We start from the raw sequence: 23,971 nt of genomic DNA on the forward strand, positions 1-23,971 counted from the left end.
ATGCCTCTTAGCATTTGGGAGGTCAAAGTAGTGTGGCTCAGGAGCTCAGAGGCTCCATAAGAGGTCTTTTTTTAAAAAATACTTATTTATAGCCGGGCGGTGGTGGCGCACGCCTTTAATCCCAGCACTCGGGAGGCAGAGGCAGGCGGATCTCTGTGAGTTCGAGACCAGCCAGGTCTACAGAGCTAGTTCCAGGACAGGCTCCAAAGCCACAGAGAAACCCTGTCTCGAAAAACAAACAAACAAACAAAAAACCAAACAACTTATTTATTATGTATACAATATTCTGTCTGTGTGTATGTCTGCAGGCCAGAAGAAGGCACCAGACCTCCTCATTACAGATGGTTGTGAGCCACCATGTGGTTGCTGGGAATTGAACTCAGAATAAGAGGTCTTATTATGACTGCGTGAGGCCTTGTTTAAAAAAATACAAAACAAGAAAAATAAAGCTAAAAATTCCTCTTGGGGCTTGTTCAATGGCCTAGAGGGTAAAGATGCTTGCTGCCAAACGTGATTGGCAATACATCTCTGAAGTCTACTTGCAAGTAGAGAACTCCGTCAAGGTGTCCTTTGGTGCAAGTACACACATACACAATTAACAACCTCCCTCCCACACTTCCTCTAACAGGATGTGTGCTTCCTCAGCTACTGTGCTGACCCGTACCTAACACCGAGATAAGCTGCTTCTGTTATAAGGTGGGTAATCACAGAACTGAGTCCACTTTGTGTGTTCTCTTAGCAGTGGGAAGAAGGGTCCCAGGGTTTCAAACTGGAATCCCAGCTGAAAATACTCATTTGAAGCTGGTCCCACTCCTTTGCCAGTGACCACACATGGGAAACCCGGACTGAACAACTCAGCTACCACCCAGGACCAGATCCAGGGCTTTGAGATGGCCCACCCCAATATCTACCCCATCTATGAACTGCTAGAGGGTGAAGGGACATCCTGTGAAACCACAGCAATAGGACCTCCATGACTTGGGACAACAGCAGGATATTCAGAGAGGTCTCAGAGAGGGCCCAGTACTGATGGTGTGCCAGGGGCCAGAGGCCTTGAACCAGACCAACGACTACTGCAACCAACAATTGCAAGTGAAGTTGTTTGGGCAAAAGGTAATACTGTAAGACACACCCCAGCTTTGGATGCCACTACAATGAACAAGTGACTCTATAGAGGCAGAGGAACAGTGGTGCCTGTAGGGAGGAACTGGAGGTGCAACAGCTGTGACTGGTATGAGAGAAGGTAGAAATTGATAGAGGAGCAGGCCACTGACTAGAGGCGATGGAAATTAAAGATTTATTTATTGGGTTGGAGAGATGGATCAGTGGTTAAGAGCACTATCTGCTCTTCCAAAGGTCCTGAGTTCAATTCCCAGCAACCACACGCTGGCTCACAACTGCCTATAGTGAGATCTGGTGCCCTCTTCTTGTTTGCATTCAGAACACTGTATACATAATAAATAAAACTCAAGATTTATTATATATACAGTATTCTGCCTGCATGTATGTCTGCAGACCAGAAGAGGGCACCAGATCTCACTACAGATGGTTGAGGTCCAGAGTGTGGTTGCTGGGAATTGAACTCAGGACCTCTGGAAGAGCAGTCGGTGCTCTTAAACTCTGAGACATCTCTCCAGCCCCAGAGATTTTTGTTTAGTTTTTTAGGGTTTCTCTGTCTTGGCAGACAGCTCTGGCTGTCCTGCAACTTGCTTTGCAGATCAGGATGGCCTCAAACTCAGAGATCCACCTGCCTCTACCTCATTGCTGGGATTAAGGCATGAGCCACCACCACCTGGTTGGAGATTAATTAATTTTAATTTTTTTGGGCAGGGGAGTTTACAAGTGTGGAGAGAAGATGTGGAAGGGCTGGGAAATGAGTGGTTTGGGTGTACAATGTGAAATTCCCAAAGAATCGATAAAAATTAATTTTTTAAAAAAATATTTATTTAAAGGAAAAAAGCTCAGAGTTTATCTTGGGTGATCTGGTAGAAAAAAAGTTGCCGAAGTGTCTGCCCAAATTCAGCTTAAATAAGGTTCTAGAGAGTCACTGATACTTGGCAATATTCAGCTGAGTCAGATTCCCTACATGGAGTCTCCTGAGCGGGCTGTGCCTGAAGCAGTGAAGGTGAAAAACAAGTTGCAGTGGAGACTCTAGGGTTCGTGATGCCAAAATGTGGGAAGCTCACTGAGAAAAGCTGTCAGCACCGAAGGGGGATGGACAAGAGAAGTCATGTGGACTATGAATGACAAGGTGCTGGGACAGGACTGCCCAGCCTGCTGGAGCTCACTTCACGACATATATGACTTGGACAGAGTCAGGAATAAAACGCTGTGTTTTAGATATGAAGTAGCCTGCCCCCCTCCCCCAAACCAGATGTGTGTTTGAACATTTGGTTCCTAACTAGTGGCACTGTTGTGGGAGGTTACGAGACTCTTAAGAGGCTAGGGTTTAGGGTGAGAAGTCTTGTCCTGTCTGTGCTTCTTGTCTGACCAGTATATGGAGTTACAGCTTCACCTCTCTCCTACAATGAACCCACCTGTTGCCACACCTTCCCAACCAAATTTGTTACTCTCTCAAACTTTGGGTTAAAATACTTCTTTAAAGCCGGGCGATGGTGGCGCACGCCTTTAATCCCAGCACTCGGGAGGCAGAGGCAGGCGGATCTCTGTGAGTTCGAGACCAGCCTGGTCTACAGAGCTAGTTCCAGGACAGGCTCCAAAGCCACAGAGAAACCCTGTCTCGAAAAAAAAAAAAAAAATTAAAAATTGTCTGGATACTCAAAAGCCCATAGCAAAAATATAAACATAAACACATGCTGAAGTCATACAGATAATATTAGACAGCTCTACAAGAACAGTCAGAATAGTCTATTCTATAGTCTGGGGGAAGGTTCAATCCTTAGAAAAATGAACCAGTATGTCGGTGAAACATAAAAACTTTCAAAATTACATGACCAGCCAACATACACCTAGCAGGAGTAACACACACATGTACATATCATGCATGATTTTTTTTTTTTTTTTTTTTTTTTTTTTTAGTTTTTGGAGACAGGGTTTCTCTTGTAGCTTTCGAGCCTGTCCTGGAACTAGCTCTTATAGACCAGGCTGGCCTCGAAGTCACAGAGATCCACCTGCATCTGCCTCCTGAGTGCTGGGATTAAAGGTGTGTGCCACCTCTGCCCGGTCATGAATATGGTTTTACTGAAGCATAGAATCAGCAAAAGTCATCTTCATTAAGCCTACCACATAATACAATTAACTCATTATATGAATTTAAGCTTTTATTTCTGTATCTCACTGTAGTGCTGTGACAACAAAACAACACCTGTGTACCAGAGCATACGCACATCAACAGTAAGATGTAACTTCGCATTACACCACTGCTGGGGGATTAGCATTTCATATGAGACATAAGCACGTAAGATGGCAACACCAAATAATTTTGTTTTTTTCATTAGATAATCTTATTTTTTAAAACAGTAATACTTTATCAATCTCACTGGTAATAGACCTATAGATGATCAGGATGATAGGATGTGTGGGATCATTCCACTGTATTACACTGTAAGAGCTGTTAAGAGTAATTGCACACACATTAATAAGGAACTGTCACCATAATTAAGGGCTAGTTATTGTTAGTTGCACAATGATAAAGTTCTTTTGGAAACAATAACCCACTTATATGTGAAAAATGCCCTTTCCACTTGTACAGAAGAAAAAGTACTCAGAAAGTTATTTTTGGCCTTGCTATGTCAAAAAGTCAACTGTACAAAGACCTACGTGTTAAACCTAAAATTATAATTTTAAAAGTCTATCAAAAACAAAAATGTCATGCATTTTATTATCAATTATGCAGAGGCTTTAAATCTGTTGCAAGACCATATAGTATATATTAGCTTTTATACTGCTAATGCACAACTAACAGCAAACTTGATTAGATTAACAAATTTGTCTTAATTACACCTTTATATATCACACTAGATAGACAATGCCACAAGATCTGCAGAAACACCCAGTTCTGAGCACTCAAATGGCAGGATAGGTTCTTATATTGTAATCCTTCACATGTAGAATAACAAAAGGAAAAAGAATCCTGCAGCTTCACGTTACAAAAAAACGTACTGCTGTAAAATATTAAGAGGTAAAGGATATCTATAACACAAAGTAACTTACAACTAGTGTCAAAGCAAACTTCTAAGTAAAAATATCAAAATACATGGAGCAACTGAAGCACAAATCCTGTATTAAATACAGTAAAGATTTAATAACACAATGCACTAGTTAATAAAAGACACAAAAATACAGGGAGCAAGGGCAACCAGTAAATAAAATCAAAATATGGGGGCGGGGGGAAATGGAACCACTATTTTTGCCCTAGTTGAATATGTTTTTCGGTGTCTTTCCATCCATATAATACCTTAAACTGTACATTGTTTTTAATGTCATAGAAAAACATGGTTCTTCCATGGAACTTTATATTCTTGATAAACTTTTAAAGTAGACATTATAATGAATGGAAAACAGCCAATAAACCGGCACCTATTTTTAACACTGAAGATTTACAGAAACTTTTTAAAAGTTATCATAATCCTTTTTGTCTTTTTTCCCTTCAGCTTCAAATCCGTCTACTCCATCGCTATCCCTTCTTCGTTTCCTGTTGTTGTGGATGTTAAAACGTTGATTCATTTGTGGTAATGGATCCATTCCTAGAACTTTGTGTATCTGACGGAATGCAAGGAGTCTCAATGCAAACTGCAAATAGAGTTAGAATATAGAATTAATTTTAAAACTTAAATATTGATACTCTTGGGAGGGGGGAACTTTTCTGTGTGTATGCCTATCTGTTTTCTAAATCATTAAGCTAAAAATACCAATCCTTAAGTAAGTTTAGTCTATTCATAAAGGGGTGGTGGTGGAGATGGGTCAGTGATTAAAGCACTTTTGCTCTTGCAGGGGACCCAGGCTCAATTCAATACCACATGGTGGTTCACAATCATCTGGAATCCATTATAATGACAAAGTTGGCATAAAACACAGGGAAGTCTGACTCTGCAGTCCATAGTAATCCTCGATATAGAACAGTGCCAGGAAAGACAAAACTTTGATAATATCTAAAAGCATAGTTCACTCCTGCATAACCAGAGAATTCTTGATAAAACTGATATATAACCCAATAGCCACATTTAACAAAGTGTTTAATGTTGAATTATTTTCCTGGTATATATATAAGATACACAGACAAAATTATACAATCATCAGATTCATCCATATAATATTAGAAATCTTATCAGTGAAATCTAGTTTAAGGTAACTCCTTTTTATTTTTTAGAGACAGAGTTTCACTGTATAGCCCTGGTATGCCTTGGTCTACTGGGAGCTGGGATTAAATGAGTGTGCCCTACCAGCTTAGGTAAGGTACATCCTTTAATATTCTCTTTAAGACTCACTTTCCAATTACACAGTACAATAACTATTATGTAATTATTTCATGTAAAGAAACATTTATAAAAAACCCTAAACCTTAAGAACAGTAATCCAACAAGAATTCAATTACCTGTGCACTGGATGTAATGTCTTCACGTTGTTGGTCAGTCATCGTTGCCAAAGTATCAAAGGGATCCTTTTCACAAGGATCCAGAAGTCCAGGGCTGCCTATAACCATCATTTTGTAAAGAAATAAAAGCATTATTAGCATTATCTACTTGAGAAAGTGGGCTTCTTATTCAATAAAGAAATCAAGTTAATTTACTTGATAAGAACCCTGAACTCACCTTTGAGAATAGTCCCTGATAAGAACCCTGAACTCACCTTTGAGAATGGCTCCTGAAGAGATGCACTCAAACACTCTCCTCAGGGCGTCTCCAGGGCTCTGAGGACTGGAAGCACTACTAATTGCTTTCTCCACCAGCAACTCCATAGCCTAAGATTAAACATAAAAGACATTCAACAGTGTAACGACCATTTTCTAACACCATCAGAATTATAGACACTTGACATTCTCAAGGGTCATTAAAGATTTTGAAGATTAGGGAAGTTACGATAAGATAATGAACAAGAGATGGCTCAATGCGTAAAAGGCACTTGTGATGAACCTTCATGGTAGAGAACTTTTCAAGTGGCCCTGAGACACACACACCCCTGATGGAATCTTAAAGGTATAAAGAACTGAAGTCTCCAAGTTGTTCCAACACATACATAAATGTAAAATAATAATATAAAAATATTCAAAATAGGGCCTGGAGAGATGGCTCAGCAGTTAAGAGCATTGCCTGTTCTTCCAAAGGTCCTGAGTTCAATTCCCAGCAACCACATGGTGGCTCACAACCACCTGTAATGAGGTCTGGTGGCCCTCTTTTGGCCTGCAGGCATACATGCAGACATAATAAATAATTTTTTTTTTTTTTTTTTTTTTGGTTTTTCGAGACAGGGTTTCTCTGTGGCTTTGGAGCCTGTCCTGGAACTCGCTCTGTAGACCAGGCCGGTCTCAAACTCACAGAGATCCGCCTGCCTCTGCCTCCCGAGTGCTGGGATTAAAGGCGTGCGCCACCATCGCCCGGCTAATAAATAAATATTTTTAAAAATATTCAAAATAAACAAAAGCCTCTCACACTATCTGTTCGAAGGTTGAAGTGGCATTATTTGGGCAACAGAGTGCAACCTCAATTAAAAAAAAAACAACAACAAAAAACAAAAACACTGGCTGGGCCCTAGGGGCAGAATCAGGAGGATCTCTTAAATTCAATCTTACTTTGCACCCCAAGGCTAACCTAGAAGTCGCCATATAGCCCATGCAAGCTTTGATCTCAGTCTCCTGTGTACTGGACTACAGGTCTGAACCTTCACTTCTGGCCTATTTCTAATTCTGGAACACGGTCTCACTTAGCAGTCCTGAGATCCATCTTCCTACTAAGCTTATTTGAATGCTGAGATTACACAGGCCTGAGCTTGCCCCATCTGGTCTTGTTTTTTCTTTACAAACAATGGGTATTATCTCAACTTTCATTTAATGCATCACTGGAATTTTATTACTCATAAGGGAATTAAAAAAATACTTTCACTGTATTTTACATTTAAGAGACACAAAAATCTTAAACCAATGAATGAAAGACAAAGGTAAAGGAATAGGCATTAAAAGTAGCCAATCTGGAGACATGTACATAAAAATTTGGCAGTGTTACTTGGGCAGTGGTGGTGCACGTTTTTAAATACAGCACTTGGGAGGCAGAGTCAAGTGAAACTCTGTGAGGCTAGTGGTCTACACAGAGCGAGTTCCAGGACAGGCTCCAAAGCTACACAGAGAAACCCTGTCTTGACTGCCCTGCCCCAAGCAGTATAATTTATCTGATTCATTCTTCCAAACTTACAGTTCTGTGGCCTTTGGTATACTTATGAAGTTATTCAATCATTTCCACAGTCCAATTCCAGATATTTTTTAATCACTGCGTATCTACTAGTAAACACCTCTTCCTTTCTGCCCTTTCCTCCAATCTACTTTCACATTCTACAGATTTGCCTACTCCTGACACTCCACACAAAGTGAACCATATGAAGACCATCTTCTCTTTTCTGGTACAAAGCATTTGGTTCAACCAGTGTAGCTTTTGAAAACAAATTTACTTTTTATTTATTTTTACTCATGTGTATGCTGGTTGTCTGCCACATGTATAGAGGTACCCACCAAAGCCAAGAGAGGGCGTCAGATCTCCAAGGAGCTGGAGTTAAGAGACATTTGTGAACCACTAGAGGTGGGTGCTAGAAACTGAATTAAGGTCCTCTGGAAAGACAGTCAGTGCTTTTAACTCTTGAGTCATCTCTCCAGTGCCCGTTCTTTTTTTTAAATTGTAAGTAGAAATTCCAGGGCCTATCAAATGACTGAGTGCGCTATGGCATTACTGTCAAACCCGATGATCTGAGTTTGATCCCCAAAGTCAGGACCCAAGGAGAGAACAGACTACTGTAAACTGTTCTCTGACCCATAGAGGCACACATACACATTGCTCAAAACATACAACCAAAATACACGAATGCAATAAATAGGAGGTCCAAAAACAATTCAAAGAAACCAAATCAGTTTGAAACTACAACAAAACCCTAAAATGGTTCAGAAGCTGAAAAACTTATGCTCAGTTATATAATAAAAAGTCAGAAAGATAAGGGCTGAGAAATGGCTCAGTGGTTAAGAGTACTTGTTGCTTTTGCAGAAGACCCAGGTTTGATTCCCAGTATCCACATGGTGGCTCACAACTGTCTAACTCCAGTTCAGGGGCTCTGAAACCCTATTTTGACCTTCTCAGACACCAGGGCACACATATGATACACACACATGTAGGCAAAACATTTACACACATAAAATGATAAATCTTAAAAATTAAAGAAAAAAGCCAGAGGTAAAACAATGTCAGACCAATCTAAAGGTGAGGGCACAAAGCCAAATCTCAAGATCTCTTGCTCTCCCAAAACTAAAACAAGCAAATAATAAAATAAAGTTACAATGCACGTTACTGCCTCCAAGTAAAAATATAATAGCTTGCACCAAAAAGGAAAGGACAGCAGGAGATGACTCCCAAGAAACAGCGACTATGCTCAAGCAGGTCTTCCTGCACTCTCCATGTGGAACGTGGAGATGAGATTAACAAGTGAGCGAACACCTCACTAATAACCTCTAAATTGAGGGAAGAATGCATCGTGCCACAAGACATTTTCCTAAAAGTAAAAGATCTCTTCTGACCTTTCTGGAGATAGAAGCTGAGAATTTGTAATCCTGGAGTCCTGGTGGAAACCAGCCTTCAGAGAGCACAGAGTATGTACACTTTACCAACATCTATTGACTAACAATAAACACATTTTAAATGGTAGATTAAAATAGTCTTTCAAATTGTACTTCTTTCTACAAGCAGTCCTTAAAGAATAACTCACAAGGGGAAGAATAAGGAGAGATGTTTTTAAAAGGTTCAACATCTGACTAAATAAACTGTGGGACATATGAACTGTGGAATTAAGCCCCAATAAAGAATGCTAGTCTATCATTTCCAACAACATGGACAGAACTAGTCATCACATCATGTGAAAAGCATCCATTCACAAACACTCTATGATCCCACAATAGAAGAGTGGCAAAGCCTGGCAAGTGTAGTAATATTTCATTTGTGTTTTAATAAATGAAGCTTCCCTAAAGATCAGAGAGTAAAACAGCTGTACTGATTAGCCTTACAGACCAGGCAGTGGTGACACACACCTTTAATCCCAAAAGCCACACAGTTTGTCATAGAAACTGGGTAGTAGTGGTGCACACCTTTAGTCCCAGCACTAGACAGGAGGAGACAGCTCCCACACACAGTCTCAATCTGAGATTCTTGGAGGCAGAATCACCATTTCGGACTGAGGTAGAGTTAAGAGACAGTGGCTGGCTGTTTTGCTTTTCGGACCTTCAGGTTGAACCCCACTATCAATCTCTAGGTTTTATTAATCGTGCTACAGGAAATATGTGGAGGTGGTGGTGGTAAGACAGCTAATGGCCATAATCTATGCAACAGGGTGACAATGCTTAACAAAAATTAGTCATAAACTTCTTTTTGGGGGTTGTGTTAGGTACTGAGGTTCAAACCCAGAAACTTGAATTCTTGGCAAGTGCTCTAACATGAACTACATCTCTAAGTTGTAACTGTTTTATTTCAAAGTAGCTGCTAAGACTTTGAATGTTTCCAGCATTAAAAAAACCTGATGTTTGAAGTGATAAACATGTCAATGATACGAAAACCCATTACACAATAATTGTGTTTAAATGTACCACTGTACCTAATAAAAATGCAATTATGTCAACTACATATATCAAAAATAGATGGGAAGAAATTTGCAAGATATCTTATACTCATGTAAATAATATGAAACGTCTGTTTTGTATAGACTTTACATGGCAATTATGTATTAAAATAGTTTATTAATAACAAACGTACCCCCTCTGGTACAAATGTTGACGTGGAGACTGTGTATGCAGGGGCAAAATTTGCATGGGAACTCTTTTTTATTATTTCTGTGAATGAGCCTGTTGTTAGTAGTAAAACCTAATCAACATTAAAAAGCCTGTCTGGATTGAGTTTAATATCTTAGCATGATAATATAAAGTTTCAGATTCTAAAAAATTCAATGAAGCCAATAAAATGAAGTCAAAGTTCAGATAAACAAGAAGATTCAGGGATACTATACCAAGCTAAAATTCTAAACATTATGGAATTGTGATGGTTTGAATAGGAATGGCCCCATGGACTCATAATTTGAGTATTTGGTCCCAAGATGGTAAAACTGGGAAAGGTTAGGAGGTGTGGCCTTGTTAAAGAGATGGCTCACTGAGAGTAGGCTTTGAGGTTTCAAAAGCTCATGTCATTCCCAGTTAGCTCTGTCTCTTGCTTATGGATCAGAATTCCTTAGTACTGTTCTAGTACCATGCCTATCTGCCACCATGCTCCCAATCATGAAAGTATGGACTGAGTTCCCAGTAAACTCTTGGATCAGTTGTCTTGGTCATGGTGTCTCTTCGAGGCAACAGAAAAGTAACCAGAGTTGGTACAGAGTGGGCTATTATTGTTCTGTAAAAGCCCAATTATTGGTTTTTGGAGAAATATGGAAGACTTTAGACTAGGAAAGTAGTTGAATGCTGTAAGAAGAACTTAATGGGCCACCCTAGGAGAAGCCTGGAAGACAATAGTGCTGAGAGTCATATGGATAGGACTATGGAGGCCCAGTTCAAGAGGTCTTTGAGGCGGGCAATAATAGCACTGGCTTAGAGACCATTCATGTGATGGTTTGGCAAAGAACGTGGCTGTTTTTGCCCTTTCCGTAAGAATCAGCCTAAGACTAAACTGAAGACTTTAGGACTAATTTCAATGGCAGAGGCAATTTCAAGACAGGCTAATGCTGACTCTATCATGTGGTTATTAGTTACCACTCCTATGTAGGTCTACTATTTAAAGAGCACCAGGAAATGTTATGTTGGAGCCTTATATGTGCTGAAAGAGACAAGGAGAAATGGAATTAAGTGAGTGAGGCTCTCAGAGCCAGACCCCACCCAGCTAATCCTGCAATTTGTAAAAAGAAATGGCTCAAGGCAGTGGTTCCCAACCTTCCCAATGCTTCAAACCCACAAAATTATTTTTGGTACTTCATAACTATAATTTTGCTACTGTTATGAATCATAATATAAATATTTGATAGGCAGGACATCTGATGTGACTCTGTGAAAGGTTTTTTTTGACCCAAAAGGAGTGGCAACCTATAAGCTGCGAACCACTGGATTAAGGAATTACCTGTTCCAAATAACAAAGGAAAGTTTATGAAAACGTAATTCAAGGAGAGGACCAGGTTCCATCCCAAGCAGGCAGAAGAACTTGGCAGCATTGCCACACGATTCTAGCTTCAGAATCATAAAGGATACAACAGCACAGGGTTATGTGTTGTGGAATAGAATTTAACTATGTAAACATGTGTTGCTGTTAACCTTGCCTGCCTAAGGCACTTGATTGTTCTAATAAGAAATCAAACAGCCAATGGCTAGGCAGAAGAGGGATAGACCTGGGAGTGGGGGGAGAGAAGAGCTAGCAGAGAGAAAAGGGCGGCCAGCTGGGGGTCAGTCGGTCAGCTAGAAGGAAGAAAAAAGCAGGACTGACAGTACATAGATGTGGTAAACGAGCCTCAGAGCAGCACACAGACGAATAAAAACGGATTAAGTTTAAAAAAGCTAGCTAGAAACAAATCTAAGGCCAAGCACTCTAAATAGTAAGTCTCTGTGACATGATTTGGGAGCTGGCAATACAAGAAAGCAGGCTACAGCTGTGGAATCTTCTTCCTTCACAGCTAATGAAAGTCATTGAGGCCAGGTAAATGGCAGAGGAATCCCTGCATGAAGGCTCAGAGAGGACACGGCATAAAGCTGTGGGGTTTCTACCAAGGACATCTATAGACAGGGAGTGAAACCACACCAAGAGAGTGAAGTCTGCTGCAGTCAGCGAAGCTGGAAGAGAGAAGCAACCTAAGTCCTTTAGCATCAGTAAGAGATAGAGGATTTGGAATTTGCATCACTGAGTCTTGCTTTGGTCCAGATTTCTTCTTTATGCCTCCTTCCTCCCCTCTGGAAAGGTTCTGATATTCTGTGCCACTTATATTGGAAGTATGTAACTTGCTTTTGGCTCAGTGGTTAAGAGCACTGCTTGTTCTTCCAAGGTTCTAAGTTCCATTCCCAGCAACCATATGTTGGCTCACAACCATCTGTAATGAGATCTGGAGCCCTCTTGAGGAAGAGATCTGGTCCTCATCAACTTAGACCATGAAACCCAATATATAGAAAGTTCAACAGAACCACCATATACAGGCTGCCCATGCATGCTTCAGCATTACCAAAGGCATAAATTTCATTTCATTTCAACTTGCATTTTGCTTTTGCTTTTGCAGGAAGTTATAACTAAGAGACTGACTGGAGTCTTCAGAAGAGACTTTAAATTTCTAAAACTGTTGAGACCTGTGAAAGCATGTTGGGACTTTTGAAGTTGGACTCAATTCATTTTGTATTGTGGTATCACAAGTCCATGTTGGCAGGGAGTGGAATGTGGTAGTTGAGTGAGAATGGTCTACACATATTTGAATGCTGGTTCCCATTCGGCAGAACTCTTTTGTGAAGGGTCAGGAAGTATGATTTTGAGAGAGGTGTGTCATTGGGGGTGGGCTTTGAGTTTTCAAAAGCCCATGCTATCTCTCTCTCTCTTCTCTCTCCTTGTGGTTGCTGTCTCAACACAGAGGGTCTCACCTACTGTTCTCGCATCATGACTGCCTGTCTGCTAATTACTAACTCTCTGAAAGTGAAGTTGAGTCCCTACTTCAATAAATTCTTTCTTCGATAAATTGCCTGGTCATGGTGTCTCTTTCATAGCAATAGAAAAGTAACTAAGACAAGAACTAATAGATAGCAAAAAAAAAAAAAACAAAAAAAACAAAACAACAACAACAACAAAAAAAACAAAGGTAAAAACCAAATTAAGTCCTCAAACCCTGTCTGTCACATGGGAAAGTGGCAAAAGATGAAAACAGAAAAGATAATAGCTATGTCAGACAAAACTGACGCAACAATAGGATAACTGCTTCTAGAGATGATATTAATCAGACATAACAGAAAGCTGTTTTCCTTCCTTGGGTTAAAAAATTCTTTGGGACAAAAAGTGTCTCAGAAAATACATAGCTGCATTCATCTTTGATTCATTTATGTATTTTTGTTTCATTGGGCTTTTTTGACATAGGGTCTTAAAATGTAACTTAAAATTCCCTGCTTCAAGCTTCCCTAGGGCTGTGACTACTATCTGGATTCTATTCATAATTTAAAGATTTAACCACACGAGTAACAAACACATGTATCCCTCCTTCCTTTCCCAATAAAAATGAAACACTATAGCTCTTTATCCTAATTATTTCTCCCACTTACCTTAGAAATTATCACTAAAACTTGGGACACACCCTTCTAGGAATTTTTGCAGTATAGTAAGTATGTAATTTTGTAGCTCTAATATATATACTATATATAATTTATAAGGGAAAAAATTTGACCCCTACAAGCCTTAAGTCCAAAGTTAAGGCTTTTGTTTGGTTTTTCCAGATAGGGTTTCTCTGTGTAGCCTTGGCTATCCTGGAACTAGTTCTGAAGACCGGGGGGGCCTCAAACTCAACAGACATCAACCCGCCTCTGCCTCCCAAGTGCGGGGAGAAAAGGCATGGGCCACAAGGAATGCCCAGTCTAAAGCATGGAATTCTTAAACACAGAGAGAAACAAGAATAAAACAATTAGAAATAAATAAAAGATAACCTTGGCATTTCCCTCCCTTTATTTTCTCAATAGAGGGTTTCTCTGTAACTGCCCTAGCTGTCCTTGACCTCACTTTGTAGACCAGATTGTCCTCAAACTCAGAGATCCACCTGCCTCTGCTTCCTGAGTGCTGAGATTAAAGACATAAGCTACCACCCCTGGTAACCTTGGCTATTTAACTTTTAATAACCTAACTTTGAAATCAACAGGATAAATTTTATTTCTGAACAAATTTCTATCTGAATTTTTACTATTCAAGAACAGTTAGTCTTAAACAAAGGCATTGGGTCTTTTTATGTTTGTTTAAGACGAGCCTCATACTTATAGCTCATTTCCCCAATTTCTTGAGAAAGGGTCTCTCTGAACCTAAAGCTTTTCTAGTAGCTAGCAATGTTCCTGTCTTGGCCAGCACAATACTAAGGTTAAAAGTGTGTGTACGCCATGCCCAATATTTTATGTGAGTTCTGGGGACTTGATATTAGGCCTTCAAGCTTGCACGGCTGAGCTGTCACTCAGTACATTAAATTCTATTTTCTTTATAATTTTGCAAACCATCTTAAAAAAAAAAAACATTCACTCATTCTCCGATTCATTGTGTGTCTCCCTACTTCTCTATGTGCCGTGGCGTACATATTAAGACCAAAGGACAATCTTTAGGAGTCAGTTCTCTTCTTGTACCTTATGGGTTATAGGGATGGAACTCAAGTTTTCAGGCTTGGTGGCAAAGGCCCTTACTCATTAAGTTATCTTACCAGCCCAAGCATAATTTCTTAATTATTAATCCTAAAACAATCAATATTCTCAAATCCCCAGGAATTGTCATCAGAACAGAAAAATATGATATGTAAATGAAAATGTAGGGTGAGAGGACAAAGAGTAAATAAAGAAGACCTTTCTCATCTTTCATATGGTGCTGTCATAAGCTACTTACCCAGCTGGGAAAGTCAGACCAAGTTGGAACTCGCTGACAAAGGTCTCGGAGAATACGTATGATAATCACACAGGACTGTAGGCCATTAGCTCTAGCCTTGAGGGCAACACAAAAACCAACTGAATTAATCTTAGAAATACCAGAAACATCCCTTGATGAAAAAAAGTTAAAATACCACTGTTCAATGGAAGCTCAGATTAAAAATAAAAATAATTACATTTAAGTTGGGGTCAATGAGCTGCCATTTACAGCAGTATTTTATGCCAGAGTTAGTATTTAAAAGCTAGTATTTAGGTCAAAGTAAACAGATTATACAAGAATAATATTTCTTGATCCCCTGTGAACCTTGACCCGTGTTCATACAAAACAGTAAACTGAAAAAAAAAATCTGCCTAAATTAGAAATAAAAAGGAAAAGTAAAGAGCTAAAAAGTTTGTCTAGGGACTGGAAGGTTAAGGAGATCTGTTTGGTTTCCTGTCTGTGCCTTTGCATGTCTGCAAAGTCACTAAACCAAGCAGTTGCTTCCTCACCTTTCATTCCCTACACTCATAACTTAGAGAAAGAGGGGAAAATCTTAAAACTATACACAAAGCTTTAAACACATATTCCATTATTTAAAGCAAAGTTAATCTGCAGCCTTATGGAATATAATATATATACAAAAATACGTGATCTTCCTGAAGAAGTCAACTTCAAATATAGCCACTAAAAATAAAAACCCCGGAGTACAAACATCCCCCAAGCCTGCTTATTGTCAAATTAATAGTAACTGCAAAATGCAGATCTTTATACTCAGCTTTCTAGGATACCTTATTTTCTGAGATTTAATTTAAAACAGTGTTGCTTAGGCAATCTTTTGAAATGTTTAAGCATAGTTAAACATGTACTGAACTACTCTCTCATAAGGCTACAAGAAAAAAGTAAAATGATGTTCCGAACCTGGAACCACTTAGCGTGGCGTAGAGCAGCCAGAGCGTCAAGGCATTTTTGCCTGTCCAAGACGTCCGGTGGGTCTTTCACCATACCCGAGGTTACATCTAAAATGGATTGAATTGGCAAAATGCAGTGAGGAATGGGTGTTTGACCAGGTGAGCAAGACACGTTCTTAAAGTAGCATCAGTGTCACGTGAGCCATTTGAGAGTTTTTCCAGTTTAATTCATCCAGGGAGTAACTTTGAACAAATTTATATAATACAATATGAAGAACAAAAGGAGAATTAAGATAAACTCTTCAGTGATACAATTTTCTGGAAATAGAAACCTTACTCACCAAAATGAAATCTAAAGGAAAGATTATTGGACACAGCGCACCAGCACAAAGAAGACAAAGACAAAAGGGAACACAAAAATCCACCTTAAATGGGAATGTACAATAAACTACCATATTGGTCAAGTATTCTAGGTTATTCTTGGGCTAATTTAAGAAAACTTAAAATAAATATGAATATCAATATAACAATTACAAAAACAAAACAAACAAAAAACCCCCAAAAACCAAAGGACCAAAATGAGGTTTAGTTCCATGAGAATTCAATTCTTTATGTTCAACAGGAGAATTTTAGTATGTTATAAGGAAATATGGAATGCTTTCTAAAATGAAAAGTTTTCATTAAAAGTATTCTAAACAGTAATCAGAGAGAAACAATGAGTAAAGCAGAGAAAGGCTACAGGAACTAGCACAGTAAAATACAATTAAAGTACAGAAAAGAAGCCATGAGCAGAATACTTTGATGGTAAATACATAGGGTCTTTTTAAATTGGTTAAAATGTGTTACGTTAATAAAGCTTGAGAAAATGGGAAACTAAATTAGGACAAGAAATTAACTTTACATTAACAAAGACCAGTTTACATTAATAAATCATTCACAAAGATGAAGATCTAAAGGCCAGCTATATGTTTATCTGAAGTATCTATAAAATGTGAAGAAGATAATAAATTTGCTGGTCAAACATATAACCAAATAGTAACTACTTCAATCTAATTCACAGTTGTTATCAACTTTATAGTATATTTTGCTTTTCTGGTTTGTCTTTAGCTCAGGCTGGCCTTGAAACCATGGTTTATCCTCTTCCCTCAGTATCTGAGAGCTGGGATTAAGAGTATGATCCACTGTGCCTAGTTTATAGTGTGATTTTTTTTTAAATACAGAAAAATTAATCTGTTTAATATAAGCAGTAACTAGAGAGCAACCATGACACATTTAGGAAACAATAATTTACTGAGTATTTCACATGACTATGAGTGAGAAAAGAAGAAATATAAACTAATAAGTTCTATAAGTCTGGGTTAAGTGCTTGATTTTTTTTTTTGGTCTTCTAAGAATTTAGAAATCAATTTTATTAAAATTTACTTTTTAATTATGCGTTTTTGTGCGTGCCCAGAGAGTCCAGAAGGCATCAGATGCCCTGGGCCAGGGCCAGGAGTCTAGTTGGTTGTGGGTTGCCAAACCCTGAGTGCTAGGAATTGAACTGGGGTCTTCTACAAGAACAACAAATGCTCTTACTCAATGAGTCATCTCTCTGGCCCAGTAATTTAGAAGTCTTAGGAGGTAAGTTGTCATTCTTATGAATAGATGAAACATGAAAGTTATCTAAAAAAAATGAGATAAGGAAAAAGGACAAAGAAAGGATAGATAACTATTCTGAAAAAGAAAAAAATCCACCTCAACCACTTCCACTTTCCACAACATAAAGACTAGGCGGAAAGACCTCTGTCTACTGCTCTATTTACAGTATGTTAAAGCCAGAATGTAAACAGACGACTATGGTCAATGTAAAGTTTCTAAATCTACTGTATTTCAGAATCTTACATAATTCTTCCAATAACTTTTTGTATAAAATTGTAACTTACAATAGAAATTCAGTGATGCCAGAACACTTATTACAAGTTAAAAACAAATAAGAGGCATTAAGTAGGAAATTTTTGTTAAATTTGGAGTGTGGATTTTTGTACCCATTTTTATATTTTAAGTAAATTAACCCCTTAGATATATTGTGCTAAAATCATATTTGTTCCCTAAGAGTCAATGAAACAAAACGAAAACCTGTCAATTTATTAAAAAAAAAATACAAATTCTTTTCCTACAAGAATGTATTTCACAAATTTTAAGGGGTTAATCACTAATTAGAAGACATGCTGTGTCCACACTATTTTATGATTAAAAGTTAATGGGAATATATTAATTTCAATTAACATTTGTTATGTAAAATATAAATTACCCAACTATTTAAAAACTAGTGTGAACACTGCTCAATTCTAGAAAAGACAAAAGACAAACAAAATAGCCACACAAAAGACAAAAAAAAATGCCAGACTCTGCATCCAAAATCCCCCCTTCATCAAATGGCAGATGTGACACTGAGCTTTTGAAAACCTTGGTCAAAAATCCTTCCGATGTCTTGGCAGCAACCCCTGACAGGAATCAATCCCTTCTGCTAGAAGGCTTTGGACCGGGCCTGATAAGCTACAGGTAGAAAAAAAACACACACAATACTTGATTTGCTGCAGAAAAAAATTCTGTAGCAATGGTTAGAGCATTCTGAACATTTCAAGCTTAAAGTCAATTAAATGTTTACTGTATGTTAACTGTCAAACACAATACCAGAAAAGACATCTGTCGTGTGTTTAACAGTTATTTCGACAATTTAGTTATTTCTTTTATTAAATGATTTTTCATATCAAACAGGACCACTACATATTAAAGAAGCTATCACACTATGTGGAAATATAATAGTTGAATCTCATGATTTACAATGTTCTTCCGGCAAAGCCTTCCTTACACCCTGTACTAACTCCCCAAAGCAAGCTAAAGGCTTTAAATGATTTGAAGACACAGAGCACCGGGAGCTGCAGTGAGAGAGAATACATACCGATATTCTGCAGCTAGAAAGAAGCAATCTTCATGACAAAGCTAAAAACATGGGTTTACTGCAGTCATCTGCAGCAAAAAACACTCTTAACAATGTTTCTACACTTTTGTATATCCAACTTTCCAGCTCAGTGCCTTGAAGCAAAATCTTTCAATTTCAGGCTGACCATTTTCCTCATGATCATATTTGTAAAATTCATAACAGTAATTCTACCTCAGTCTGGGTCAGACAAAAATATAATTTTGTTTCCTTTAGAAGGCATGTTAAAGGATTTACTACAATAGGACTCTACTTATAAAATGGCTTGATAATGAACTGAGGCTAAATACACAGAAACATTCTGAAATAAAGTTAAATGGTTACATAAGCATAATTTTACATTAAATATAGCAACATTATTTTATAAAACATATGAGATTTTTAAAATCCTAAGTAAAGGATCATATGCTACATACAACTTGGCCAAATTGTCTCAAAGAACTATTTTCTTCAACAACACAGAGAGCTAGACCTTCGAGGGGAATTCATGCTCACAGCAATGATCCTTTACATAAAGTTCAAATAATTTTTTAGGATGCAAAGCTTAAGGTACAATATTTAAAAATCCTAATATGGTATAGATATGAAATATACAAAATCAGACATTCCTCCAAATGAAAATTTGACTAAAATAATCTTTTCTTGGGCTTTCATAGCCCAAGTTTTTTCATAAGCCCAGTTTTTTAAAAATAATCATTTTGCCTTATTAATATTTTTTCTCCTCAACCTGTACTAAAAACAGACACTGTAAAATTTAATTCCATTTCCAACAACTTAAGATGGATAAAAACAACATGAAAGGAAACAAAGTAAATTTTATCTGACCCATAAAAAAGAGAACCAACATTACTGCAGACACTGATCATGCTTTTGGCTTAAACGCTTTGGAAGCTTTGAAAATGTTACAGAATAGTCCCTAAAGCAACATTGCTGGCACCATTAAGAGTTTCATGTTCTACAAATGCAAATTCAGTTAAAAAAACAAAAACAAAAACAAAACAAGACCCTGAACTGTACTGTAACTCACTTATCCACATCATTTGTTAAGAGCTCTAGGATGATATGTAGGTCAAGTGCCCAAATCTGTGTGCATTAGCATATTCTGCATTGATAAAGTACGCAAAACTGAGCAACCTCAGAGAACTAGAAATATTCACTTCAGGACAGGCCAGATCCATGACTATATACATAACAATTTTAAGTGTTGTAGATAGTTTGCCAATTTGTGAAACTTTATTAATCAAGACAAGGCAAGACCAAGACTGTCTTAGCAAAAGTTAAATTGTGGCCCCAAGTTATTAACAAGCATTTAAACTTTTTTCTATGTATTGACTATGCAAAAAACAATTTTTTGAAGTTTTTTTTTCCAGAAATCTGAGGTTTGAAAGAAAGGAAAAAAAATATATCAAGAAAACCAATTACAGGATGTTTTCTATAACAGCACATCACTAAGAAGAGCACTCACTTTGTTAGAAATGATCTAAAGCAAAACTAATTGCTGAGTAAGTTAAATCTACCAAATTCATATGTAATGCCAGCATGTTGCCTTCTAGGGCTTAATGCCATCAAAGGATAGGTAAATGGAAAACAAAAAGTTAATACAAAAGTAGAACGTTTAATTGGCTTTCCAACCTCCTTCCCTCATGTTCTCTTCTCGAATAATTGGAGATGTCAAGGTGATAGTAACTTGCATTTTGGGCTCCACACACGAGTTCAAAATTATTGCTGCTTCAGATACAGCACATTTTATGTCATACTTCTCAGGACTTATAACCTATGTAATAAAGATTTTAAGAAATTAGTTGAATCTTTTGCATTAAAAGACAAATATAGCTTTATTGTGGCTTTTATTACATTTACCTTTCTACAAATACTGGATTCTATTCCCTCTAAAGAAACACGACAGACTAATTACCCAAACCATTATTAATCTCTTGCTTTTCCTTAGTTTCAGAATTCTTTGTGGAACTAATATTTTCCACTATTTTCAAACTTTTCTATTGATTAATATTTATGTTTGGTATTTTGCCTGCCTGCATGTATGTCTGTGTACCATGTGCATGTCTGGTGCCCACAGAGTAAGGAAGAGGCTCGGATCCTTTTGGAACTGTTATTACAGATGGCTGTGAATCACCATGTGGGTGTTCTTAATCAATCACCCCATTACTTTAATAGGAGTTATTTGTATATGTGTATGCATGTCTTCTTTAACCCATGAATTAAAAGAAAAAGCTGCTGCCATCATTTATCTCATATATTTACAGACTTTCAAGGGAAATAAAATATGTATGGGACCTCAAGGAGCCTGATTCAACAACCATTCCCATAGTTCATTCTCTGCAACTTGTTAATTTATTGCTTACCCAGAAGCAGTCAGTAACAGATCTATTGTAATTTGGTAGGCATGAATTTACTTCCAGTTTATATGAGCAAATTAAGTCTCTATATAGACATTACAGGTGGCGCAAATATATCTCAGCTGATAAACCACTTGGTGTGTGAAAGGCTCTGGGTTCGAACCCCAGTACCTGCCCACCCCCACCACTGAGAACAAGACAGAAACATGAAATTTTTATATATTACTATTTAGGCTCAAATTGTACATTACTTTTTACTTGTGATATCATACTCGACACAAAGTTGCTGGAGAATTAACTTAAAAAACAAAACCAAAAACCCACTACCAACCAAAAAAGACACCTCAATTTATTATGTGTGCACACGCATGCTTACACATACCACTGTGCATGAGTGGAGCCAGAGGATGACTTGCAGTAGTTCTTTCCACCAATTGGGTCCTGGGGAGTGTGAACTCAGCCATCAGACTTGGCAGCAACTCTGAGCAACCTCACCAGCCCCCTAGATTAACTTTTTAAGTACTTAACGATACTATATAAATATTAACGACAATGATTAATTTGCTTTATTTTACTTGTTTGTGCACAAATAGTTAAGAGCAAGTAATCTGCAAAGTAGTTTGTTTTTCATTAACTATTAATTACTTAGCACTTTTTAATTGCTTTCTTTCTTTTTTTATTTTTGTTTATTCAAGACAGGGTTTCTCTGTGTAATAGCTCTGACTGTCCTGAAACTCGCTTCACAGGTTAGGATTGCCTTGAACTCAGAGATCCGCCTGCCTCTGCCTTCCAAGTGCTGGGATTAAAGGCATGCACCGCCACCACCCACCACTTCCTTTTTAAAAAAAGATTTTATGTGTGTGAGTGTTTTGCTTGCATATTATCTGCACCACATGCATGTCTGTACTTGTGAGGTTAGAGAGGGTGTCGGATTCCCTGGAACTGGAGTTCTGGCTGGTTGTGAGCAGACAAAGGGTACTGGGACTCAAACTCAGGCCCTCTGCAAGAACGATACTCTTAACTACTAAGACATCTTAACAGCCCCTCCCTAAAAAATCACGTTGTTCTATACTGTGCTTGCATGTGTGTGATGTGAGTGCATATGGCATACACATACCACGACATGAATGAGTCGGAAGACAATGCTAGGAAATTGTCTCTTTTCTTTCCACAGCTTCTGGGAATCAGACTCCAGACATCAGGCTCTGGAGGCAAACATTTTGCCCACTGAGCTATATGGATGGCTACTTAAAAAAGTCTTTCTTTCTTTAAGTATAAATAAGTGCCTTTTAGCATATCAAGTTATTACTTAAAATTTTTACGTTTTGTTTTTTCCCTCCCTAAAGCTTACTGGCCACTGTCATGCCCTACATCCCTGTCCCACTCATACCAAAACAGAAGTGAGAAGAAATTCAATGCTAATTCTACTGGCTCCTAATATTTGGAAAGATTCCTTTTAATTCTGGAAACAATGCTAATATGAAAGAAACCAAACCAAAGCAAAACACTAGCTGCCAATGCTACGTTCAATATGGCTTAAATTCAACAGGACAACTCATTGTTTTTTTGTTTTCTATTGTTCTACTCTGGTCAAGTACAATTCTGTATTAGTAATGTAAAATCCAGGAAAATCTCAATCCCTAAATTTAAAATGTCTAATTAGATTGCAATGTTTTAGAAGACTGATTGCAAATGACTCAAGAAAACATTACTTAAACCTTGGTCATGCTTACTTTTTGAGACAAGACCTCATGCAGCCCAGGTTGGGCTCAAACTCTATAGGCAGCCAACCAACTACAACCCTGACCCGATGATCTTCCTGCCTCCCACTCCCTATGTGTTGGATTAGAGCATATTCAATTTCTGAAATCTCATCTTTAGAAAAAGTTTTGTTTTTAGAGAACCAAAAAGAGGATGCTCTATTACTTGTACTTGTGTGCTTGTGCACAGAGGTCTGAGGACAGCTCTGTGGAGTAGTCCTCTCCTCCACTGTTCATGTTATGTGCTGTGTGGGTTCTGTTTCCAGGGTTGAAAGTACTTTTACCTTCTCTACTATCTTGCTGCCAAGACAAAGTATTTCCTACCATTATAAATATTTAGAAAACTGAAGATATAGTAATCACCCCTTTATCTATGGTCGTATTTCCCATATTTTGTACTTATCTGTTCAATTACAATTAGAAAATATTAAATGGGAAGTCACACAAATAAGCAATTCACACATCTTGAACTGTTTGCTGACTGGAATACCATGATTAAATCTAAAGCTGTATTTCTCAATCTGACCTGCTTTGTGAATTATCCCTTTTCCAATCCACTACCTGTTCATTATTTCCTAACTGAATCAGCTGTCATGATACAGCATGTGAGTGATGATGGCACTCAGCTACAACACAGAGAACTTTAGTAAAAATGTCAAAGTTCTCGCGTTGAGGAATGATGAGCTGGGGAATGCTGCTTGGTGGTGTAGCACACAGCACACGTTTAACACACATAAGGTCTTGGGTTTATAGACAATACTCCCCTAGTGGCAGGGATGTGGACATGCTGAGGTTGTTGCTACTAAGACATATGGTAGAGAATTTTTCATTAATCTACTATGTTTAATTATAAATCTTTGCATAATTTATTTGCACTTTATCCCAGGAAAGAGTAGAAAAAAACATGACATAAAAAACATAAAAAAAACTGTCTGAGGTTTCAGGCATCCTAGGGGCTTCAGGGAATGTCCAGACATCTTTTCAATGGTACTGAGCAACTACTGTATTAATAATAAAACCAGACAAATTCAAGTAAGATACATTCTTATATCAAAAGCATGCATTCAACTAAGAGATTCATAAACTAAAAAGTAAATAAGTCAAACTTGCTATATATAAGCTTTTAATTTCCTTACTATTTATTTTTTAATTTTAATTTTGTTTTAAAAATCAG

General features: G+C 37.8%; 1 protein-coding gene across 5 annotated transcripts in view; it reads right to left on the reverse strand.

Annotated features, from left to right (window-relative positions):
- Positions 1 to 3,268: 3,268 nt before the first annotated feature.
- Positions 3,269 to 23,971, reverse strand: part of Zfr (zinc finger RNA binding protein) — a 66,291-nt gene continuing 45,588 nt past the window's right edge. For all 5 annotated transcript variants that reach the window (XM_041631019.1, XM_041631017.1, XM_041631020.1 and 2 more), the window contains 6 exons: positions 20,313 to 20,454; positions 15,711 to 15,808; positions 14,772 to 14,867; positions 5,809 to 5,920; positions 5,555 to 5,652; positions 3,269 to 4,752 (listed from right to left, as the gene is read on the reverse strand). In XM_041631019.1, coding sequence (XP_041486953.1) covers positions 4,573 to 4,752; positions 5,555 to 5,652; positions 5,809 to 5,920; positions 14,772 to 14,867; positions 15,711 to 15,808; positions 20,313 to 20,454 — 726 coding nt within the window. In that variant the 3' untranslated portion in view covers positions 3,269 to 4,572. The remainder of the gene's footprint in view (positions 4,753 to 5,554; positions 5,653 to 5,808; positions 5,921 to 14,771; positions 14,868 to 15,710; positions 15,809 to 20,312; positions 20,455 to 23,971) is intronic.

The sequence above is a fragment of the Microtus oregoni genome, unplaced genomic scaffold (assembly GCF_018167655.1).
Source record: "Microtus oregoni isolate MIOR12 unplaced genomic scaffold, Mior012 000036F_ref0000092, whole genome shotgun sequence".
Lineage (NCBI taxonomy): Eukaryota > Metazoa > Chordata > Mammalia > Rodentia > Cricetidae > Microtus > Microtus oregoni.